Source organism: Heterobasidion irregulare, assembly GCF_000320585.1.
Source record: "Heterobasidion irregulare TC 32-1 unplaced genomic scaffold scaffold_09, whole genome shotgun sequence".
NCBI classification, from domain to species: Eukaryota; Fungi; Basidiomycota; class Agaricomycetes; order Russulales; family Bondarzewiaceae; genus Heterobasidion; species Heterobasidion irregulare.
Window position 1 is genome coordinate 639,077 of NW_009258205.1, and position 20,271 is coordinate 659,347.

The 20,271-nt window shown below is 53.2% G+C and overlaps 10 protein-coding genes across 10 annotated transcripts; 6 read left to right on the forward strand and 4 right to left on the reverse strand.

Annotated features, from left to right (window-relative positions):
- Positions 1–958: 958 nt before the first annotated feature.
- On the reverse strand, positions 959–2,439 carry HETIRDRAFT_429094 (uncharacterized protein; the record flags this gene model as incomplete). The annotated part of the gene is made up of 5 exons (XM_009551634.1): positions 959–976; positions 1,036–1,195; positions 1,454–1,701; positions 1,913–2,205; positions 2,358–2,439. 5 exons carry the CDS (start codon positions 2,437–2,439, stop codon positions 959–961), a joined length of 801 nt encoding a protein of 266 aa, XP_009549929.1.
- Positions 2,440–2,814: 375 nt separating this feature from the next.
- On the forward strand, positions 2,815–4,835 carry HETIRDRAFT_411170 (uncharacterized protein; the record flags this gene model as incomplete). Its single annotated transcript, XM_009551635.1, has 4 exons — positions 2,815–2,962; positions 3,024–3,315; positions 3,381–3,783; positions 3,843–4,835. 4 exons carry the CDS (start codon positions 2,818–2,820, stop codon positions 4,200–4,202), a joined length of 1,200 nt encoding a protein of 399 aa, XP_009549930.1. The 3' UTR covers positions 4,203–4,835.
- A 1,050-nt stretch (positions 4,836–5,885) lies between these two features.
- HETIRDRAFT_454003 (uncharacterized protein) lies at positions 5,886–6,279 on the forward strand (the record flags this gene model as incomplete). Its single annotated transcript, XM_009551636.1, has 2 exons — positions 5,886–6,110; positions 6,163–6,279. The coding sequence occupies 2 exons, from the start codon at positions 5,886–5,888 to the stop codon at positions 6,277–6,279; spliced, it is 342 nt and encodes a 113-aa protein (XP_009549931.1).
- An 860-nt stretch (positions 6,280–7,139) lies between these two features.
- HETIRDRAFT_460291 (uncharacterized protein) lies at positions 7,140–11,121 on the reverse strand. The gene is made up of 17 exons (XM_009551637.1): positions 10,709–11,121; positions 10,405–10,630; positions 10,177–10,349; positions 10,005–10,114; positions 9,772–9,910; positions 9,248–9,718; positions 9,177–9,192; positions 9,102–9,121; positions 9,033–9,047; positions 8,733–8,974; positions 8,460–8,549; positions 8,353–8,380; positions 8,119–8,247; positions 8,016–8,056; positions 7,762–7,832; positions 7,612–7,660; positions 7,140–7,349 (listed from the first exon to the last, which is right to left on the reverse strand). The coding sequence occupies exons 1-17, from the start codon at positions 10,865–10,867 to the stop codon at positions 7,295–7,297; spliced, it is 2,034 nt and encodes a 677-aa protein (XP_009549932.1). The 5' UTR covers positions 10,868–11,121; the 3' UTR covers positions 7,140–7,294.
- Positions 11,122–11,665: 544 nt separating this feature from the next.
- Positions 11,666–12,702, forward strand: HETIRDRAFT_107552 (uncharacterized protein; the record flags this gene model as incomplete). The annotated part of the gene is made up of 4 exons (XM_009551638.1): positions 11,666–11,730; positions 11,803–12,008; positions 12,073–12,223; positions 12,282–12,702. 4 exons carry the CDS (start codon positions 11,666–11,668, stop codon positions 12,700–12,702), a joined length of 843 nt encoding a protein of 280 aa, XP_009549933.1.
- A 571-nt stretch (positions 12,703–13,273) lies between these two features.
- Positions 13,274–15,036, forward strand: HETIRDRAFT_479061 (uncharacterized protein). Its single transcript, XM_009551639.1, has 3 exons — positions 13,274–13,472; positions 13,522–13,766; positions 13,827–15,036. Exons 1-3 carry the CDS (start codon positions 13,409–13,411, stop codon positions 14,727–14,729), a joined length of 1,212 nt encoding a protein of 403 aa, XP_009549934.1. The 5' UTR covers positions 13,274–13,408; the 3' UTR covers positions 14,730–15,036.
- A 46-nt stretch (positions 15,037–15,082) lies between these two features.
- HETIRDRAFT_387972 (uncharacterized protein) lies at positions 15,083–16,101 on the forward strand. Its single transcript, XM_009551640.1, has 5 exons — positions 15,083–15,168; positions 15,237–15,298; positions 15,359–15,452; positions 15,509–15,549; positions 15,609–16,101. Exons 1-5 carry the CDS (start codon positions 15,100–15,102, stop codon positions 15,949–15,951), a joined length of 609 nt encoding a protein of 202 aa, XP_009549935.1. The 5' UTR covers positions 15,083–15,099; the 3' UTR covers positions 15,952–16,101.
- On the reverse strand, positions 16,097–17,482 carry HETIRDRAFT_435860 (uncharacterized protein; the record flags this gene model as incomplete). Its single annotated transcript, XM_009551641.1, has 9 exons — positions 16,097–16,126; positions 16,182–16,207; positions 16,263–16,410; positions 16,470–16,486; positions 16,544–16,667; positions 16,720–17,037; positions 17,091–17,175; positions 17,229–17,314; positions 17,396–17,482. The coding sequence occupies 9 exons, from the start codon at positions 17,480–17,482 to the stop codon at positions 16,097–16,099; spliced, it is 921 nt and encodes a 306-aa protein (XP_009549936.1).
- A 30-nt stretch (positions 17,483–17,512) lies between these two features.
- HETIRDRAFT_107556 (uncharacterized protein) lies at positions 17,513–17,796 on the forward strand (the record flags this gene model as incomplete). The annotated part of the gene is made up of 2 exons (XM_009551642.1): positions 17,513–17,677; positions 17,704–17,796. 2 exons carry the CDS (start codon positions 17,513–17,515, stop codon positions 17,794–17,796), a joined length of 258 nt encoding a protein of 85 aa, XP_009549937.1.
- Positions 17,797–18,355: 559 nt separating this feature from the next.
- HETIRDRAFT_441440 (uncharacterized protein) lies at positions 18,356–19,761 on the reverse strand. The gene is made up of 8 exons (XM_009551643.1): positions 19,689–19,761; positions 19,536–19,628; positions 19,332–19,487; positions 19,150–19,275; positions 19,007–19,094; positions 18,760–18,950; positions 18,663–18,698; positions 18,356–18,609 (listed from the first exon to the last, which is right to left on the reverse strand). Exons 1-8 carry the CDS (start codon positions 19,747–19,749, stop codon positions 18,476–18,478), a joined length of 885 nt encoding a protein of 294 aa, XP_009549938.1. The 5' UTR covers positions 19,750–19,761; the 3' UTR covers positions 18,356–18,475.
- Between the last annotated feature and the right edge of the window lie 510 nt (positions 19,762–20,271).

Here is a 20,271-nt window from a genome sequence, read left to right on the forward strand (position 1 = left end):
TCCTGACCCGCGAAATCGTAATTTGGGCACTTCTTCAGAGTGTAGGGATCGTGGTGTCCTGTCACACGCCTCGCCTTGCGCCTCGCCTTGCTGGATGTTCTCCGTTCGCACGCGCGCGGTGACCTGACCCATGTCGGGCCTAGACTCTCCCGGCCCGCCTGTGCAAACACAGCGCAGTGTGAATCCCGCGCTGTGAAATATGTTTTCCTCTCTCCCGGAAGCTGGTCGCGCTGCCCTGATGTGCGTAGGGTTACGGCGATCGGACCGAACCTGAGATTGGGGTCAGGGTCTGGCCTCTCCCGCTCCTCGTCTAGAGCGTGCAGAACGTTGCTTCGCCCACGATGACGATGAGGGCCAGCGCGATCGCAGAGACTGGGGCAGAAGACCGACTATTTTCTTCCTCGTCGAACCCGCTGACCCCTGCGGCTGTCGATCCAGGATAGGTGGCGCACCGCAACTTCACTCATACCGCCTGCCGAGACTAGCACACTTCCTGAAGGTTCATAAGTCTCGGCAGGCCCCGCGACAGCCACCGTCTATCCTCGAGAACATGTCGGGGATGGCCCCGAGTCGCCGACGCGGCCTGGCTGAACACGTCGCAATAGTGTGCGCGCTATCCGATCGTGATCAGCCGAACAGGGCTTCCGCTTCATGCCCAACCGTCGCACTTCTCATCCATCTCGCACCCTCGGCCCGGTTCACCTACTACAAGCTTATGCAACGGGCTGCTGATTTACGTGGAGGGAGAGGAACCGTCGACGTCACAGTCGGCCTGATTTGTCTCGGTGAGTAAACGCAGGGCGCACAAGCTTGCCGTTCGATTTTCGGCACCTTGGCTCGCGTAGTATTTTTTTTGATTCGTTACTTCTGGCAGAGAAGAGAGGCTCTCCAATAGAGAGGTCTTGGGGGCGGGTAATAAAAGTACAGTAAATTGAGCTTCCCACATCCGTGCACGCGCCTACCGGCCCATCCAACCCTGTAAGGACACATAAGCGGCGAATATCGATTAGACGAAGAGAACAGCGCGCGACTTACGCCATCAACGACGAGCAGCTCACCGCAGACGTATTGACTCGCGCTGCTCGCCAAAAACACGACCGGGCCTGCAAAGTCATTTGGCTGTCCCCATCGCCCCGCGGGAATGCGCTCTGATATCTGACGCAGACGGACCGGGTCTGCGAGCAGCTTCTCGTTCCTGTGTGTTCAAAATCATCCCCGTCAGTGCGCGCTCCCTCACAAGGCGGGGTCATCTGAATCCATCGTGAATGTGCAAAAGCGAATTTGCGCGTCGCGAGAATGGAGAGATAAGATGCGGACGGAACGGCCCGAGGGACTCGCGGAGTTGTAAACACATGGAACGATTGAGAGTGTGTTGGGTCCACGACGGCGGGATGGGATGGCTCAAAAAGGGGGGACAGGGTGAAATTTTTAGATAAGTTAGGAGTAGACATACATGTCTGTGGCGATATATCCAGGGCAGATGCCGTTAACCTGCACGTTGTGTTGACTCCATTCGTTGCTGAGCGCCTTGGTAAGTTGTCCGACGGCGCCTTTGGCGGCCGCGTACGCAGGGACGGTCAGCCCACCTTGGAAGGTAAGAAGCGAGGCGAAGTTGATGATTTTCCCGCGCCGAAGGGGGACCATGTGCCGGCCGGCTGCTTGCGAGAGCAGCCATACCGATTTTAGGTTCACGTCCAAGACCTGTTGGTTCACAGACGCGCAAATAAGTGAGCAACGAGCGGTTGAACGGTCAAAGAAGGAGAGAAAAAACCGCGCCTGCGAGCGGCCGCACGAGACCGGTAGGCATCCCGGGCCAGGAGACCAAGATGGAAGGTCGCGTGTCAAAGGGACCATGGGAGTGCGGACATGGGGATGGATTTGGAGATGAATGTGGATAGAACAATGTACATACATCGTCCCAGTCCCTTTCCGAGAAATCAACGCTCGGTGATCTCCGTTGTATACCGGCGCAGTTGACCAGAACGTGGATTTGGCCCCCCATGGCGTCCAAGGCTTTCTGAAAGAGGCCCTTTACGGCATTCAGATCGCTCAGGTCGCAGTAAACGTATTCGGCTCGGACACCCATGGCCCGAATGGCGCCGACGGTGTCGAGGTTAGGTTGAGCGCCTTCTGCTGGAGCACGGAGTACAAGACAGACGGAGGCGCCTGCCTCGGCCAGGGCCTTGGCACAAGCGGCCCCGATGCCTCGAGTCGCGGGCAGCCGAGTAGGAAGAACACGGCATGAGGAGATATAGATTGACACAGAGGGTGTAACCCACAGTCGGATAACCGGTAAGGATAATTAAACAGATAGTAAATGAGCGCTGGGACGTGGACGTGATAGGTAAAAGACATACCTCTCGAAGCCCCGGTGATAAGAACGTTCTGGCCAGTGAGATTGAACAGTTGTGGAGCAGAGATGGAAGGAGTAGAATCCATTGCGTACGCAGTCGGGCAGAGTCGAGGAGAACGATGTCAATTAACGGGGGAGAGGGCGGGAGGCTTTTATGGAACACGCCAGAAACCCGTAATTTCCCCGGATCGGATGTGCGGGCCGAACCAAGTCAAAAGAGCAGAACGCGATGGGTTGCAACGGGCGGCGATGGAGCAGGCAAGGCGCAAAAGAGGGGAACGGAGGAGCTGGGAGAGATCAGAAGGAAGGGAAGAGGAGGACGGAGAGTGTGAGGAGATCTCGATCTGGGGACGGAGATTCGGACCGAAGGGAAGGCTCTTTGGACTGCAGCACCAACTCACGAGACCGTCCGCTGCCTCTTTAAAAAGCCCTCCTCGCCATCTCTCCTCCTCACTGCCCCAACCATGTCCCCCGTCGCACTCAACATCCAGCACGCTGCTGTCCTCCACGGCCCCAAAGACCTCCGTTACGAGGAGCGCACTCTCTGGCCTCCACAGCACGGTCAGGCCCAGGTCGCCGTCATGTCTACCGGCCTCTGTGGAAGTGACCGTGCGTGTCCCCCTCTCTCTTCCATATCTCGTCCATGGCCCGCTCACCCTCGCACCCCTAGTCCACTACTATCTCCACGGCAGAAACGGTGACTTCGCCGTACAAGCACCCCTCGTCCTCGGCCACGAAGCCGCCGGTATCGTCACCGCCGTCGGCCCAGGCGTGAAGAACCTCGTCCCCGGTCAACGTGTCGCCATTGAGGCTGGCGTCATGTGCAACAACTGCGACTACTGCACGCAAGGCAGATACAACCTCTGCAAGGGCATGCGCTTCGCCAGTAGCGCGAAGACCTTCCCCCACCTCGACGGCACTCTCCAGGAGCGCATGAACCACCCCGCCCACGTCCTCCATCCGTACGTGCGATTCTTCCAGGCGCAGACGGAGAAGCTCAGCGCACCTTACCCCTCTCCGCTTATAGCCTTCCAGACAACGTAACCTTTGAACACGCGGCACTCGCCGAGCCGCTCTCCGTCCTCCTCCACGCTTCGCGACGCGCTGGCCTCGCGGCAGGCCAGACCGTGCTCGTTTACGGCGCCGGCGCGATCGGTCTCCTGGCATGCGCGCTCTCAAAATCGTATGGTGCATCGCGAGTGGTCGCCGTCGACATCAACCAGGCGCGACTGTCCTTCGCGAAGGCGCAGGGTTTCGCCCAAGACGTGTTCTGCCTCCCCGCCGGTGCACGGCCCAAGTCTCCCGAGGAGGCGCTGAAGCGAGCCAAGGAGAGTGCAGACCTCGTTCTCGACAAGTTCGGCGAGGAGGACGGGTTCGATGTCATTTTTGAGTGCACCGGTGCCGAGCCGTGCATCCAGATGGCCATCCATGTCAGTTCCCATTCGTCCTACTCCCCCTACCTTGCTGTGTGCTCATACCTCCCATTTAGACCGCAATCACAGGCGGGAAGGTGATGCTCGTCGGGATGGGCACGCGCAACACCACATTGCCGCTCTCAGCCGCGGCGCTTCGCGAGGTCGACATCCAGGGCTCGTTCCGTTACGCCAACACGTACCCTGCGGCGCTCGCGCTGCTTGGGTCGGGCAAGATGCCCAACATCGGCGCGCTCGTCACGCACCGCCTCCGCCTCTCCGACACCGCTCGTGCGTTCGAGCTCCTCGCGCGCGGCGCAGATGAGCGCGGACACATGGTGCTCAAGGTTATGCTCGGCCCCACGAGCCCACCTCACATCCCGCACGCTCCCCACCACCAGCCCCAACACTCGCACTCGCGCTCACATCCGAAGTAAGCCTGCGTAGAGGGATTCGAGTTGTGAGGTTAGTGTCCTCGACGGATGGGACGACGCGTCATGACGGGATTGGCACGACCTTGACGACGACGACGACAACGAATGGGACTTGCATCTGTTTTTACGAGCTCGGTTTTTCTTTTTTCTGCTGTTCTTTGATGGCGACGTGGTACGACGCGAACGCGTGTGTGGGGCTGTTTGCAATTGTTTATTGGTTTCCTTTCCGCTTCTCCTCGCGCTTTCTCAGCTTCGGCTCTTACCTCTGGCTGCCCTTCCTCTCGCCCTCGCACCCGTGCACGCTGTATATCTGTCGAGCCTCTTCCATACGGACTCCTTTCTTCATATCGACGAGGTGTATATTTGCAAGCAAAGGAGCGACGCGTGAGCGTGTTCTTGCGCTACATATCTCCTTCCATACTCTGCCCTACCTCGCGTCACATTTACTAGTCGGAGCACGCGATCGCGCACGCTGTATCATACCACACATCTCTATCTCCTCATGATCTCTACAAGCACCGCACGACGTCCTCATCACCCCACTTCTTCGTATGCACTAGTCCGAGTCCCTACAGTGTGTCTGGTCTGGGCCCTACACTTGTTTCAATAGCCATGCAATGCAATTGAATCTCATGCACTTTCACATCCTCACGTCTTCCTTTTGAGCTGGGTCTCCGCTGCACAACGCACGATCTAGGTCAGTCCTTTGGAATGGCTGAATTTTTTGATAGGTTGGATGCGCGTGTTTAGTCGCGCGCGCGCGCGGGGTACCGTCTGACCCGTAGGCACTGTCGTTGTCGCGGAAGGTCGCGGTCCGGGAAATGGACGCGAGGAGATCGAGCAGGGACGCTGCCAGGGACGTCGACGTCATCAACGCGCTGCCTTGCAGATCTGGGTAGCATCGCGGTTTCGAGCCGGACAGAGGCCCTCTATCTAAGGACTTTACCCGGTCTCTCCCGCACCATCTTTCTACGTTCGAATTCCATCTTCCACGGTGCGCGCTGCAACGGTCGATCGCGAGAGCACCCGTGGCAAGTGGGAGGCCTAGAGTCTCGGATGCTTTCGTCGAAGAGGCCATGTATCGTTAGTACCTCGCGACGAGCTGGGAGATGATGGTATGGCTTATTCTTGGAGCTTGTTGTGGGACCCACAGGTTTTGCCGCTGGAATCGAGCATGTGAGCGGCGGGTGCCCTTCGACGCCGATTCGACGCGCAGAGGCAGAAGGCTATGATGCAATGCCGGCGCGCCTTCGAATTCTCGCACCCGCACAAACACCAATATCTACAGGTACATTCCTGCTCGAAATGTCCCAACGCAGACTCCTTTCCCTAACCGAGGGCCAGGATGCCAGATGCGTGCGTGCGTACCATATGTACTCGTACTTTACCTGGCACCTATTTCGACACGCTTTTGCTGGATGTGTTGACAGTACTCGTGCCTGCCACGCGTAACTACCGAGGGGTCCGAGTGGGCGCACGCATCGTCCCACGTCGCGAGGCATATTCACCGATTCTAGTAATACCTGTCGACGCGTCAGCATGTATGGGATATCAGATCGTGATAGAACAACGAACGATGAGCAAGTTACGCTCACACGTATGAATGCCACATATGAATACACGTACTCAAGCACTTCTGTCTTAGGATTGGCAGAAGAACGTGCGTCCTTTCGATCGAATGTCATCATGGCCGCTCTTCGGTCCCGCCAGGCGAGGAGGTACATGCCATGCCAAATGTCGAATACTGACACGACGCAGACGGCCCAGCGCTGTGTCACCCAACGACAGCGCCTTCGTGAAGTGTCGGTCCATGTGGACACCGTATTTGACACCATCGACACGCCCCCACGTTGCGGGGATCTGTCAGATGATGCAAAAGCGTGGAGGGATCGTCCGCAACGTCCCGAACTCGTACGTGCGTCTAGCGTGTGGAATCAGGCTATCCAGGTTCAGCGTCCACGAGGGACCGGTCGCGATTGATCTGGCCCCCTCGCGAATCGACAGTTTGACGGTTGTACGCGTCCACCCCCAGGCCTCCCCAGACTGCATCGCGGGTTCAGATACGCGGGAGCGAGATTAATTGCAATATCGTCGAGCTTCATTCGTCGAATCGGCGTTAATGGCACTTTGGCTTCAGGGATACCGGCCCTTCAGCCCCCTGCAGGCATCGTAAGCATCAAGGCGTTTACAAGGCGTTACGTAGCCAAACGAACGTTCGTCCGCGCGTGTCGATGCTCTCGACATCAAGGCCATAGCCAACATCATTCGAGCTCCATGGTTGCAGAACCTGAACCTTAAGAACCCGAGAACTGCAGAAGAACCCAAGAGAACAAGGCAAGACGTAGAACCCACGCTGCCCGATCCGTCCCAACCCTGGCAGCGCTTCATCACGATAAGCGAAAGTGTGTCCACGCACCTTTCTTGGTTGGGCTGGAAGATGAACTGAAAAGAGCGAAGGCGAATAAGAATGTGTCAGCTAGGGACGTGTGCGTCTGTATGAGCGAATGTGAAGCAAAATGAACAGGGAATTCGAACCGAGACTCGCTAATAGAATTGTAGAGTTACTGACGATTCGCCAGGAAGGGAAGGTATGACGCTATCCTCATCGCGGTTTCGGTAGATACGCGACCAGACAGTCCGGCCTCGCGTTACCCCGCGTCCATTGCAGGACCGTTTGGCCGAACATTATACTAGCATTCCCGTATTTCACCTCTCCCGCACGCATGACAAGGGCTACGCTGTGCCTGCCAGATCAGCTGAGTGATCGCGAGCGTCCGTATCCGAAGAAACGGCCCCGGTACAACACACTATACGGCTTTCGGAGCTGTGCGCCACCAAACGCTATTAGACCGAGGCAGTACGCGTCTTGTGGGTGTGTAGAGACGAAGGGGTGATGTCATGCGTACACATTTACGAGAGGCGGCACACCGACGGGGCTATCCAGTTGAACCATCGCGAATCGAGCTGTATTTATCGCATAGCCATGCCGAACGACAAAAACAAGCTCCCGAGGCAGCAAGCACGCTCAGAAAATGATAGATACACAAACCACGTAAACTCTAACCCAGAGAGCCCAAATTCATGCGAATGCGCGCTCATAAGAACACGGCCTTGGCCACCGCCTGCCAAATGGCATTTGGATTATTGACACTAAAGAAAGATAGGGGTCAGTAATCGGTGGCGAACGACTAGTCACCGGCGAAACCGTAATGTCTCAGACGCCCGGGGCGGATTCTGCCGTTACGTAGATAAGTGTGTGCAGCTCTGGATGAGCCAAACACGTATGGGGATGCTGAGGCAACCGAAATTCCGGCGAAGAGACAGGGGCCAAGGGCAGAGGGCAGATGAGGACGGAGAGTGATGGGCAAGGACTGTGGGAGAGTAATTTTAAAAAAAACATTACGACACTCACATGTCCGCGGTCAGTGGAAAGTTCACATCTGCGGGGTGGTCTTGCCATTCTGGAGGACGGTCAAAGCGGTCGGGTTAGCGCACGAGATAACACCCCAGCGCGAGAATCGCGACAGGAAGAAGCCCCTGGCGAGATATCGTGAGTACGGACCTTCGGGCTCTTCCGTGTTGTCGATACCGAAGCCAAGCCGCCAGGTGATGCCTTGAACACTATTGGTGACGCTGGACATAATGAAAACAAAACAAGGTTCAGCGATCGCTGTTCTATACGCCGGTATCGACGTCATAGTAGATATAGCAGAGGAATAGAGGTCTAGGCTCGTCGCGTCTCGCTCCGGTCCGGGAACATAGGCAAGAGAAGAGCGAGAGAGATGCAAAGCACAAGAAAGGCAGTAGGCGACGTACAAATCGGGCGGGGCGAAGGTGCTATTTTTCAGCTTCATGCTCTATTGTTGAACGATGACGCATTGATGAGAGCTCGAAGCCAAGAACAAGGGTATAAACGCACCTTGATATCGTTATCCATCGTCGAGTAATCACTCGACTGACCACCGACGGTGCCGCAGTATTGTTGCTGCACGCTCTTCTGCCCACCGACGACCACGGTCTTCGAGCCTTCCTGTTTGGACATCGTGACCTGAAAGCGATTCGTTAATTTGACTTTCTCATGACGCCACTGATCCAGATGCAGAACTCCACCACCACCACCCTGCAGAACGGAAGCACGAGCGGGAGAACTCACACTAAATAGCGAACACGAGCTCGCGCATCTACATCACCCGAGCAAACCCATCAGCCGACTTGTCCAAATGAAGCCCTAAGGCGGAAAAACTTCAAGGGAGCATGCACCTTCCGTTTGAGACGATCACTACATTTTTCGGATCGAACAGCGCTTCCGTGGGTGGATCTATGTCGAAGGGCTGGCATTCCTGACCCAGCCTGCGAACAAGGGGAAAGTGATGTCAGAGATCCAGAACAAGAACACATAGAACCCCAAAAACAGAACTCTATCGACATCCCCACACGCTATGACGTAGGTCTGCATTGCGGAAGGCGAGGAAACGCCCCTCGCTGCATCGCGCTCCCTACCCATCTCGAGCAAAGCGCCATGATAATACTCACCTCTGGCTGAAGGCGTCTTGATGGCCATTGATAACAGTCGTCACTGGGGGCTGAAGCCAGTCGTAATCTTCGGGGAAGTCCGTCCCATTGGCGAAGCGCCAGTTGACCGAGTTGTACAGCGTCACCTCGTCCGGGTCATTGCCGTCGGCGATGGCCTTGACGATCAACTGCGCAAGAGGCCCCGCCCGCGCTTTGGTGTCGAGGCCGGCTTGTGGGACGGATGTCGACTTAGGGCCAACAATCTGATAGGTTGTAAGTTGGTGGTGATAGTCAGGATAGCAAACGGAAGTGAAAACGTACTATACGGTGCAACCACTGGGAATTCACGTTTGAGTCTCGTCAGATGAAGTCATAATGGGCGAGACTCACATGGGCAGCGCAGATAAAGCCTAAAAAAGATTTATTAAGCAGACGCCGGATAACGAAATGTGTCGATGTTCTCACCTCCTCCATTATTGGTCTATCAAAGATACGTAAGAATTTCAGAAGCCAGCATAAGCAACATATATGCATACCACATCGACAATCAGTTGAGTCGCACCCGAGCTCTTCAAGTTCTGCAACCCTGTCAGCATATTTCGCAAGAACGTATCGAAACTGGCATCGGAAAAGCTCCCCAAGGCCAGCACGCCCGTCGTATTTCCTGGAAGAATATAGAACTGCGCAACGCTGCTGCTGCCAGGAAGCGGGGTGCCCGACGGGATAAGCGCCGGGGGAAGCGCAACGTCAGCAGGCTGGGTAACGTCGAGGAGAACATTGATGGGATTCTTGCGAGCAACTTGGGCTATAACTTTGACAGGCTGTTGTTGGAACTTTGCGAGTGGTCGGTCAGGACTGAAGGAGTCATCTGCAGCAGTCTGAGGCGCTGCGTTTGCGTACAGGTCGACTCCGTTTGTGCCGGCAACAGCAACACAATTCTTGGCGCGGAAGGAGGCGCTGTCTGTGAAGTTCTTGCTAGCAGTTCCGAATTGAGAACGATATGGGATCTATAGGTGGGATTTGCTCTTTTTCTTTTCTTCTCTTTGTTGAGCACACTCACGGTAACTGTGTCGATCGTCGTGCTATTGACTCGTTGGATGGTCAGAATCACCTGGTCGATCAATGGCAGCGACTGCTGCGCAAAGTTGCCGAACACATAGTTCCATCCCGAGGACGCGCGCTGATAGCTAGAGAAAAATCTGCAGCCGCACGGAATGGGCGATTCCGCCTCGTCAGATTCCAATTTACATAAAACTGACAATTGCGACAGGCCTCGGAGCAGAATTCACTCACGCGTTTTGTCGTGTTCCGAAGCCCTGGAAACTGCCTGTGATCGCGGCGTTAGCATTCACGGCAACGAAGGGATCTTGGCCGTTGATCTTCAGGACTTTCGCACCCGAGAGCTAGAGAAGAAGTCTCAGCCTCAGCCTAGACGCAAGTCAAAAGAATCAATTTCCAAACTAACCGATTTCAAGTTGCCTTTCAGTGCGCCCGGTAACGCATCCTGCCAGAATGAGATTTCAGATCCAAACGCGGCGGTCGCGACGTCGAAAGCCTCTGGCGCAATGTGAACAGCCTGTTGTCCGTTTGAATCCGTCAACAGCACGAGAGGAGTCGGAAGGAACGTCAAGAAGAGAGCTGGATGCGCACGCGTAAGACAAGAAGGAGAGCACACGGGAGTGAGCATGCGTACAGTCGTAGCAGCTGTTGATGTACACGCAGTGGCCGTCGTTGAGCCTCTTCAAAGTCCTGGAAAGGTCGATGTGGAGGTCGAGATCGTTGAAGTAGGGTTGCTGGCTGATCCGCGCCAGATCGACCAGGAGGTCTTCATGCACGTACTGGGTGAATGGCTCGGGCGCCCTGATCTGGTAATTGACTGAGGTATGGAGCGCTAACGTCTTGTTGACTACTTCGATGATCTTCGCGCCATTGAACATCAGAGGATCCCCGCGCGTTACTATCCATACAAGGCCGATGACGACGAGGAAAGGACGTACGTTAGACTTGACCGCCGGGTCTACCTTGAACGAAGTAAAGCACGCTCTCACGTCCGACGGTGCAACCCACTTTTGTCCACCAATAACTGCGCACGGATCCGCCTTCGCCGCAGCTACAACGAGCCAACACGCTAGAGCGACAGCTTTGACGGATATCATCGCGTGCGGAGTGTGTTCAACAAACACGGAGCAGGAAGAGAACCTGGTCCTGTGAGCGCAGAAATATGCATTCTAGGGGGCGAGAAGCTGCTTTATATGCGGGCTCTTGCCCTCCGGACGCGTTCCTGACGGCATCGGGGGCTAAGGACGATACTGATGGAATGGCATGTGGTCGCAAGGGTGAGAGAGAAGCAGGCAGCCAAGAACTATATCAAATGTCCGTGATGCCCGTCCTCGAACGGCTCGGTGGAGGCTCTTGATCCTCATATGCCATCTCAATCAGTGAAAGGGTAAATACGGGTGCAGTGCCTCTCTCTGACCGTCTCTGCCTGCTCTGTGAGAACCCAGAAATTCTAAGCTAAGCAGCTGTGTCGACGGCCTACATAAGTCGTCAAATCCAATCCAACTATCCATTTCCGATGGACCAGCCGCTAAAAGGCCATTCAAATGTCCATTTTATATATTGATAGCACCGTCAAACACGGCCGGGATGTTGTCCAAGACTACGCAGCATCTTGGAGTCTGGTGAAGCAAAAGAAAACATGAGATGCATGTGCCACGCGCGCGACCCGCACTTGTCGTGCCTTTGTGAACACTCAAATCATACAGATCTTCGGAGTCGGAGACGAGGAACTCGCTGGGACTCGACGGCAGCTCACATGGAGGCCCCAGGAGTGCCCCAGGGCCAGGTCGCTAGGTCATCCGTTTATCTCCGTCTATTTTAAAGTGCGTCTCCCGGAAGTATTGGCATTTTGATAGTTTCATTTCATTACCACCATACTAGATCCAATTGAGGCGATGTCCAGCAAGACCAAAGTCGTCCTTGTCACAGGCTGCTCGGAAGGCGGCATTGGCTTCTCCCTGTGAGTCCTTCTCTGGTGCTTGACCATTTGATGGGTAGGGAGGCACTTGAACGGGCGCGCGTACGTGTACAGGTGCGAGCAATTCGCGGAGCAAGGATGCAAGGTGTACGCAACAGCGCGAAACATCGAGAAGATGCAAGGGTTCACACATGCTGGGATCGAGAAATTGACATTGGATGTGAAGAATGATGAAGATGTGAAGCGTGTGGTGGAGGATGTCATCGACAGGGAGGGCAGCATCGACATTCTCGTAAACAATGCGGGGGTAGGATGTTTTGGTGCGTCAAGTCATCTTTATCGAATTGAATCCCCAAGGACGACATGCGAGGACATTCAATACAGGCCCCGTCCTCGAAATCCCACTCGATCAAATCAGAGACGTCTTCGAAGCGAACACGTTCTCTATCTTGCGTGTCTCCCGCGTCGTCGTTCCTCACATGGCTGCCCGCAAGCAGGGACTTATCGTGAACATAGGATCCGTTGTTGGAGAGATGTATGTCCCTCCCTCTATCAATTCGAACTCATCTATGACCTTGACACCATCCACTTAGCCCGACACCCTGGGCGGGCATCTATGCGTCGTCAAAGGCAGCCACGCACGCCATTACACAGGTCCTTGCGATGGAATGTGCCCCTCTCGGCGTGGACGTCACACTTGTGGCTCCAGGCGGCGTACGGTCTAACATCTCGAGCAGTGCCTCCCCGACTTTCACCCTCCCTCCTGACACGCTCTATGCCAAATTTCTCGACAACATCATCGCGCGCATGTGGGCGAGCCAGAGCCCTCAATCCATGCCCACTCCGGTATTCGCGAGGGAGGTCGTTGCAAAGGTCCTACAATCGAAACCGCCTTTCTACGTAACGTTGGGACACAACTCGACAATCTTCAAGGTATTCAAGTGGTTGCCGAGGACTTGGGTCATGGGGTACTTGTGGAAGCTGTTCAGTTCTCCGAAGGCTGGCGCAAAGTAAGTGCTACGGTGACATTTATGTGAATCTGATTGTTGTTTGTAACTCGTACGTATGTGTCCTTTCGCCATTGCTTTTGCTCAGGCTCACTAGGTTGCTAGTTTTGTTCGAGGCAGTACTAACCTCCATGAAACACGCCTTTCAATCATATTGCCTGCTCACGGCATTGAGACAAGAATTACTCCATCCTTTGTAATAAACCTTGGAAAGAGAGATCCGATGTTCGTATGACAAGCCTCCAAACTCCAAGTATGGCCCATTCCTCCTTGAGACTCTTTAGTTCACGCGAAGCATTCGCCTGACCGTCGCAGTCATGGGGATCGTCGGCGTGCGAGAACCATTAAACTTCGGTCTACGCTGCGTGCATAGCGCGGGCCCTTTGCAATCCATATATCAAGCTTGTAAACTCTACACCGTGATGTTGGTAGCGTTTGGCCGTGAATATTGTAGCTCTATCGTGTAGCCAGGTTCGGAAGGGTTCGGAGCGCTAGCGGAGATTCGATCAGCCTCGTCGATCTGGTCATGATTTCAATCTTGAGATACGTAACTAACAGGGCTTTCTACGGAGCCACCCCAGGCCACTCTGATACCTGAAGATCCTGGGCTCTTCCACGTTGCAATCCATGGCTTGACTAGGGCTACTTTCACGATTCATAGTATCAACACAGTATCATAACCGACATACAGATAGCCTAATCAACAGGCCCCTATGCATCGATTCTCCGCTCGCTCATGTGTGGACTTCCAAAGTAGCAAGCTCTGTGGGATTACAGGTATGGGACCTCCTTTGACGTGGTAGCAGCGTTGACCGCGAGTCATCAGGCGCTCAGAAGATTATCGATACCATCAACAGTCGCACCTTTGTATCTAGGCTTGTGCTTGGGTATAATCTCTTGCAAGATGACGGATGCGAAGCGCTCTTTGATTTCCTCTGCACGGAAGAAGGTCAAAGACATGGCATAGTTGAGATCAGTTTGAATGGAAATGGGATTGGCCCTAGAGGTCTTCTGGCAATCTGCAGATATCTGAACGGGAACACTGTTCTTCAAGAGCTATTTCTACAAAATGTGTGTAAACTCGCCGCTATCGCATTTAGCTCAATAGCTTATTGGGAATATGGTTCTCAGAATTGCCTGGCGCTCGACCAGACAACTGTTTCCACATTTGCCGAGGCTCTCAATAATTCTCTTCTATCCAAACTTGCCCTCTCCACTAATACTCAACTCGCCGACGCGTTCCTATCTCTATTTTTGTCATCCTTAGACACACCTCATCTTCAAGTTCTTCATCTCTCTGCGATTGGCCTCACACCTCTTTCCACACCTGTCATCATCGAATACCTCTCTTGCCGTCGATCACGCTATCTGAACCATCTCAATCTCAATGGAAATTATCTGGGATTTTCCTCAGTTCTAGCAATCATCGAAGCTGTAGAGAAGCATAATCATAGCCTTGCATTCCTCGAGATGTTCGCCAACTGTTTCATCGACGGAGAACTCGGTATCATTCTCGGGCAACATCAGGACACCGAACCAGCTACACAAGGCGCGACGGGCGATGAGCGGACAAGCATCGCAGACTGGCAGCAAAGTCATCGGCAATTGAACAATATTTTGACGCGTAATAAAATGTCCGCGACGGACACTATGCGCGAAGCGGTCGCGTTGTTGAAACCAGCACGCAGCCTCTTGCTCCAGTCCGGGAGCCGAGGTGACGTCCATGGATTCGCGCAGGCTCTCTCTCCCTATCTTCCTATCGAATTGCAACTTTATGTCCTTTCGTTCCTTGCTCCTCGACTTTCAGACGCGCAACGTCTCCGTATCTATCAATACGCGTCAGACCCGGGTACCCTTCCTCCAGATCCACGTCAGCTTCCCAGACTTTCGCGCAATACTCCCTCCAAGAGCAAATCGAGTTCTCTACTTCTGCCCAACTTGAACAACACGAGCGAAATTGGTTCAAAGAGTAAAGCTGAGGAGAGGTGGAGGTATCTGCGCATCGTGGATTGTGTATCTAAAGATCCCTCGTGATCTGCAGTTTGGGCGTGATCGCATGAAGAATTTGTTTATATGATCGTACGTTTATACTTTCAGTTTCGGGCTGCGCAAGACACGACTGTCTGCCACCTGCCGGCACGCTCGACACTAGACATCGCCCTAGATCTGTGTACAATCGAGCCATGCCGACACGATTTTCGGTTTTTATTCCGGCCCTTGCTGTCCTCGCTTATAGGTTGATGATCTGAATGGCGCGCTCACGAGGTCTGCCGATAGGAAAGCCGAATCTGCTTCTCCCTGCTGATGCTCCCATGCCCGGCTCTTCGACAACCATTATAAGCCGTCGACCATATGGCCTATTCTCACACGCACATCGTATCGCCTCACACCCGTGAGTTTAGTTATGCCAGAGTTCACTCCCTCCAAACCAGCACGCGTACCATACGTATTTCCACCTCCTGGGACCAACCAGGTAGCTACTGACACTCTTAACCTCCAATTTCCATGGAATGGCTGATGGTTCATTGTTTGTCCTTGAAGGTGGCAGACAAGATCCGTGAACGCAGACGCAACGGGGAGCTCATCGACCTGGATGCCGTTCTGTTCGCATCCTGTTCATGTGGTTTTCCCTCGGCTATCCTGATAGCTGACTGAGCTTACAGGTTGAACAGTGAGCCTGTAGCATCAGGCTGGAATGGCTTGGGGGAAGCCCTCAGGCTGAACACTACTTTGGCACCCCAGCTCGTGGAACTCCTGGTCAGTTCCCCGTCCGATCGATTTGACCAATGGAAGTCACTCATTTGCTTCTGTAGATCCTTCGTGTATCAGCACTCAACGGTTCAGCGTATGTCTGGTGCGTATAAAAATCGAAAAATGGATCAGTATGAGCAGCTCCTGAAAAGCCTGGCACAGGCGACAGCATGAAGACATTGGGCGCAAGGTCGGCCTACCTGCGAGCACCATCCGTGTTGTTCGCACGGAAGACGCATTTGCCTTTGCCTCTACGGGCTCTGTTGGGATAACTATTCCTCCAGTTTACGCCGCTGCCCTTGACTACGCGGACCATATGACCCGCTCGATCCTGGTTCCACAGCCTGTTTTCGCGCGCTTCCGCGGCCTTCTGGAGAACGACAGACAGATCGTCGAAGCTACGACTGTCGTTGGAGGGTACAATCTTACTACCAGAGTGATGAGGGCGCTGGATGTCGCAGGGATGGCGGAAGAAGAGGTACCGATACCTACTGCTGAAGATTGAGGAGAAGCAAAGTCATATAGACTTAAGGCTCGCATGCGGAGTGTATATGATCAGCCACAATCATTGCCGCAAATCGTGTAATATTACAAGTTCTCTTACTGCCTGTCTCACAAACCTCGCATGTCAGATTTCCTGAATGGCATTTTCAATAAGACGATGGATGTTTAAGTAGAGTCTGCAGAACGAGTTCAGTGTCAATGATATGGGAAGGTGATAATTAGAAGACTTACCCCTCCGTCAATCAACACAGTTTCCCCTGAGCACCCACTTGTGAGACAATTTTATTAGCAACATTCGAAGATGCGGCTGACCATTGATAAACCAGTTTGCGATAAGCATCAATGCCAAAGAACCCATGTCTCTCCTTGTACCATTTGGTAGAGTGGGAGTCTCAAACGACGGTGGGTAATTTTCACCGTGCGATTCACCGATAGCGTCGATTGTGCCGGGGGCTGACATCTTATAGAAGATCCTCGCGCTAAAGTTCAAAGATTAAGAAGAATATTTTCCGAACTTACCTCAGTGATGAAGAAACCTAGAAGATAAATGAAAATTTTGTGACCTCATCTAGCGGTATAAAGACTTTACTTACCAGGCGCTATGCCATTCACACGGATGCCGAGAGGAAGTAGCTCGTGGGCAAGCGTTGATGTAGCATGTCCGATAGCAGACTTAGACAATAGATAAGGAAAGGAAAATCCACTGGTAGCAGGATCCTGTGGAAGATTGAATTGATTGAGTGTTCCGAATGTAAAAGTACGACGATACCTTCGTCCACCCATTCATGCTGCTTGTCATGATAATTTGAGGCACGAACTTTTTAGCAAGCTCGCCGTTATTTTTCCACTTTTCGAGCAGCGGAAGGAACGCAAATGTGAGCCAATACGGCCCAACGGCATTTGTGTTGAGTGTAACATCAAAGTCCTCTTGTTTTATGGGATCGAAGTAGGATTTCACAAACGCTTCTGCGGTAGCGGCTTGAGGTCTAGTGAATTTTCCTCCATTGATGCCGGCATTGTTGAAAAATACGGTGATGCCCTGCTGTTCGCGCTTGCCTATTTCCTCTGCGAGGCGTGTTGCCTCTGACTATGAAAATGAATGAGTAAATTTTGACCTCTACATGTATCATCGAGCCCCACCTTGAATCGAACGTCACCCTCAATACTATGGATTTTGCCTCGTCCGGGAAGCTTTGCTGCAGCGTCGTTGTATACCTTTGCAACTCTAACGTGAATAACGTCAGAAACTTGCTTTCTGACGCATGTTTTCGATGTTACTTTTCGAGATCCTCCTGCTTTGGTCCTATGATGTACACTGTAGCGCCATTCGCGATCAAAGTCGAAGTTATCATCAAACCGATACCCTGTAATTCATTTCAATAGAGCATGCACAGCGAAAATCAGCATGATTCATTGCTTTGTAGCTCGTATTGAACTCGGCGCACCGTTCCCCCTCCAGTGACGACGGCCACAACACCACGTAAATCGAAGAGGCTGCTTGCAGAGAGGCTTTGAAGAACAGCATCGGCCATGGCGTCGAACTCGAGAGTGAGATGATCTGCATGGACGTTGGCACTATATATCGCACTGTGCTGATGACGTCGTGCGAATCCTCCTTCTCACGCATCCACCTGGGCCCGATTCCTGTCAAGCTCTTCGGGTTCTTGGCCGCTTCTGGGGCTTACCAGAACGTCCCGAACATAGCCTGCCAGTACCCCAAGGCAGACGTAAGTACTAGCAACTGACCTCTCAGACGGAGACGGGTGGGTTCCAGTCTCGCTTCTCAACGTCGATGTATCAGTTCAATATCGACATGAGCGCCAAGCATCCAAAGTTTCCTCCTTGAGCACAGTCGAGGCATCAAAAGATGCTTCCAAACTGCACTGAGCTAGCCAAGGGCAGCCATCCCTAGATCCGCTGTCTTAAGGATAAGCTACGCATCCAGGGCTATACCGTTCACATTGATTCGAAGTGTGTGTTTCATGGCATGCTAGACCATTGAGGCGCTTATGCATATTGGGGACTCTCATGAAGATCGTGATTCAGACTCACCTTGTCGGTATAGGCGACCCCATAGACGTTGTACGTTTGATACGAAACAGCTATTTGCGCCGCATAGATTCAAAGTGCTCTTGCCTTAGAAGAGTTCTCCACTAGCGACGTTCTCGACATCCTGCCCGGCGATGATGCCTGGCAACTTCGACCAGACTGCTCGCCGTGTTGAAAGGCTGGGTCATCTTTACCAATGAGATCATGTTATTCGCCTGTGGATGCGAAGCATGGATTGTTCAGCGCCGAACTGCGAGGCAACAAAGAGAGAAACGTACAGAGGTTACTGTTGGGTGATATTGCGTTGCACAGCGTAATTGCTTAATGACGCGATCGACGATCACGCACCAAGAGTTGCAAAAGCATATGTGACAATGATAATTAAAGCTTTCGTCACTTCTTCTCGATACTTCCCTTCGAGTACCGGGTAGTGATACAGTATTTGTCTTCTGCAGTCTACTTGACGCATTTATACTCTACTTGCAGTCCGGGAAACCGAGGCTACCCCAGCCGGTCCAGTTGGGGTGGCAAACGCGGAAGTGGTGCGATTTATCAATCGCTTTGAGTTCCTCGATCTCGTTGTCAGTGAGGTCGATGATCGTCTTGTTAGCTACATGAAGAGTCAGAGAAATACACCGATTCACAACATGCGCATCTACATACCGATGATGCGCGCGGGTGTAACAGATTTGGCAAGGACTGTGGGGAAGGAATATAACTTAATTTCGAAATATAAATTACGCGTCATGGAAGGGCGTACCGTTGACATTGGGGGTGTTGGCCTGGAAGGAAACGAGGACATTCGCTGACGATACACCATGCTTTTCGGCAATCCTCGTGACGACCTCGTTGGCCAGAAGGGGAGAATTGTCTGAGCCAAGAGGAGAGTAGGCCGTGATCACTATGCCTTTTGCAGCACAGGCTTCGAGGACATCCTCCTGAAGACACGAACTGTGTAAAAAAAACAGTGAGTGTTTTTTTTTTACTTCGCAAAAACGACTACTCACGGGTGACGCTCGATCTGGTTCACGGCAGGGACGACCGTGGCCTCTTTAAGAAGCGCATCAAGGAACTCGACGGAGACGTTCGAGACACCTATTGAGGAAGGATTTAACAAGATTGGAAGCCAGAAAAAAAGCCCTGTACATGCCAATGGCCCTCAGTTTTTCAGGGTGCGCCTTGTACAGCTTCTCCATCTCCTTCCAGGTGTTGAGCCAGTTGATGGACTTCTCGGGTTTGCCCTCAACGGTCATTGGCGCCGGCCAATGCATGAGCCCTGCGTTGCGTGGGGAAATAAATCGCTGTTCAAAATGAAAGAACCAAGTAACGCACAAAGGTCCAAGTAATCCGTGCCGAGCTTCTTCAGCGACACATCGAGTGCTTCAGCGGCGCGGAGGTGGTCGGGATTATCGAGCTTTGTGGTGAGGAAGAAGCTGGAGCGAGGCACACCCGAAGCCTTGATCCCTTGGCCGACTTCGGCCTCATTGCCTGCGTCGGTGTCAGTCAGTGCGTCGAACTAGAGTCAAGTCCACCTACCGTAGGCGGCGGCAGTGTCGATATGCGTATAGCCGTTCTTCAACGCGTGCTCGACGGCAACCTCGACAGCTCCCGGCTGGGACTTCCAAGTTCCTGCCAATGATTGTACCGTCAGCACTGCATCTCGCAGCAATATACATGTAATGTACTAACCAAGACCGAGAGTGGGCATCTCGGCTCCGGTGTTCAGTTTGGTTACTTTGGATGCAGGCATGGCTTGATGTCGAGTTGGAGAGATAAGGCGCGAGGTACTTTAGAAATAGTGGGCCGACAGGCTACGAACGAGTGGCTTATATACCCAGCGGACCGCTCCAAGGAATCTGTTCATGTGCGGCATCGATGCTCGCGATAATAATATCCGGATTCCGTAGATCCCACCTCTGTTCGGGAGTCGGCATCTGGGTTTACAGGCAATATTGGCTCCAAAAAGGAAGAATTTGTTCACATTTTGGGGACGCGATAGCAGAATTTGGGTAGATTACTGTGTCGTGGCGGGGAGAGCATGAAAAACATGGAAACTTCCAAGGAGAACGCGGTCCGTGAGGGTCCGTGGTCATGTCGGGATCATCCACTTCGATGCTTATCCGGAGAATTCCGGAACTCCCACGGCCGTCACTGAACTCGTCGCCGACTTTCAACGTTTTCTACTGAAATCCAACGTTCGGCGACAATACGAGGCATACAACATGCTGTATTCACAACAGCCTCATACTTACTCCTATCCTGTGTCAAAGGT

What these genes read in the sequence shown, in the direction of transcription:
- HETIRDRAFT_460291 (XM_009551637.1), bottom strand. Translation starts at nt 10,867, where the DNA reads ATGATATCCGTCAAAGCTGTCGCTCTAGCGTGTTGGCTCGTTGTAGCT. An exon ending in TGAAAGGCAACTTGAAATCG is followed by an intron (nt 10,115 to 10,176) that starts GTTAGTTTGGAA and finishes CTTCTTCTCTAG; the next exon opens with CTCTCGGGTGCGAAAGTCCT. An exon ending in CGATGGATAACGATATCAAG is followed by an intron (nt 8,057 to 8,118) that starts GTGCGTTTATAC and finishes GTTCAACAATAG; the next exon opens with AGCATGAAGCTGAAAAATAG.
- HETIRDRAFT_479061 (XM_009551639.1), top strand. Translation starts at nt 13,409, where the DNA reads ATGCATCGATTCTCCGCTCGCTCATGTGTGGACTTCCAAAGTAGCAAG. An exon ending in CAAGCTCTGTGGGATTACAG is followed by an intron (nt 13,473 to 13,521) that starts GTATGGGACCTC and finishes GCGAGTCATCAG; the next exon opens with GCGCTCAGAAGATTATCGAT. An exon ending in AAGAGCTATTTCTACAAAAT is followed by an intron (nt 13,767 to 13,826) that starts GTGTGTAAACTC and finishes TATGGTTCTCAG; the next exon opens with AATTGCCTGGCGCTCGACCA.
- HETIRDRAFT_387972 (XM_009551640.1), top strand. Translation starts at nt 15,100, where the DNA reads ATGCCAGAGTTCACTCCCTCCAAACCAGCACGCGTACCATACGTATTT. An exon ending in CACCTCCTGGGACCAACCAG is followed by an intron (nt 15,169 to 15,236) that starts GTAGCTACTGAC and finishes TTGTCCTTGAAG; the next exon opens with GTGGCAGACAAGATCCGTGA. An exon ending in CCCAGCTCGTGGAACTCCTG is followed by an intron (nt 15,453 to 15,508) that starts GTCAGTTCCCCG and finishes TTGCTTCTGTAG; the next exon opens with ATCCTTCGTGTATCAGCACT.
- HETIRDRAFT_441440 (XM_009551643.1), bottom strand. Translation starts at nt 19,749, where the DNA reads ATGCCTGCATCCAAAGTAACCAAACTGAACACCGGAGCCGAGATGCCC. An exon ending in CGACACTGCCGCCGCCTACG is followed by an intron (nt 19,488 to 19,535) that starts GTAGGTGGACTT and finishes ACACCGACGCAG; the next exon opens with GCAATGAGGCCGAAGTCGGC. An exon ending in CAACACCCCCAATGTCAACG is followed by an intron (nt 18,699 to 18,759) that starts GTACGCCCTTCC and finishes CCTTCCCCACAG; the next exon opens with TCCTTGCCAAATCTGTTACA.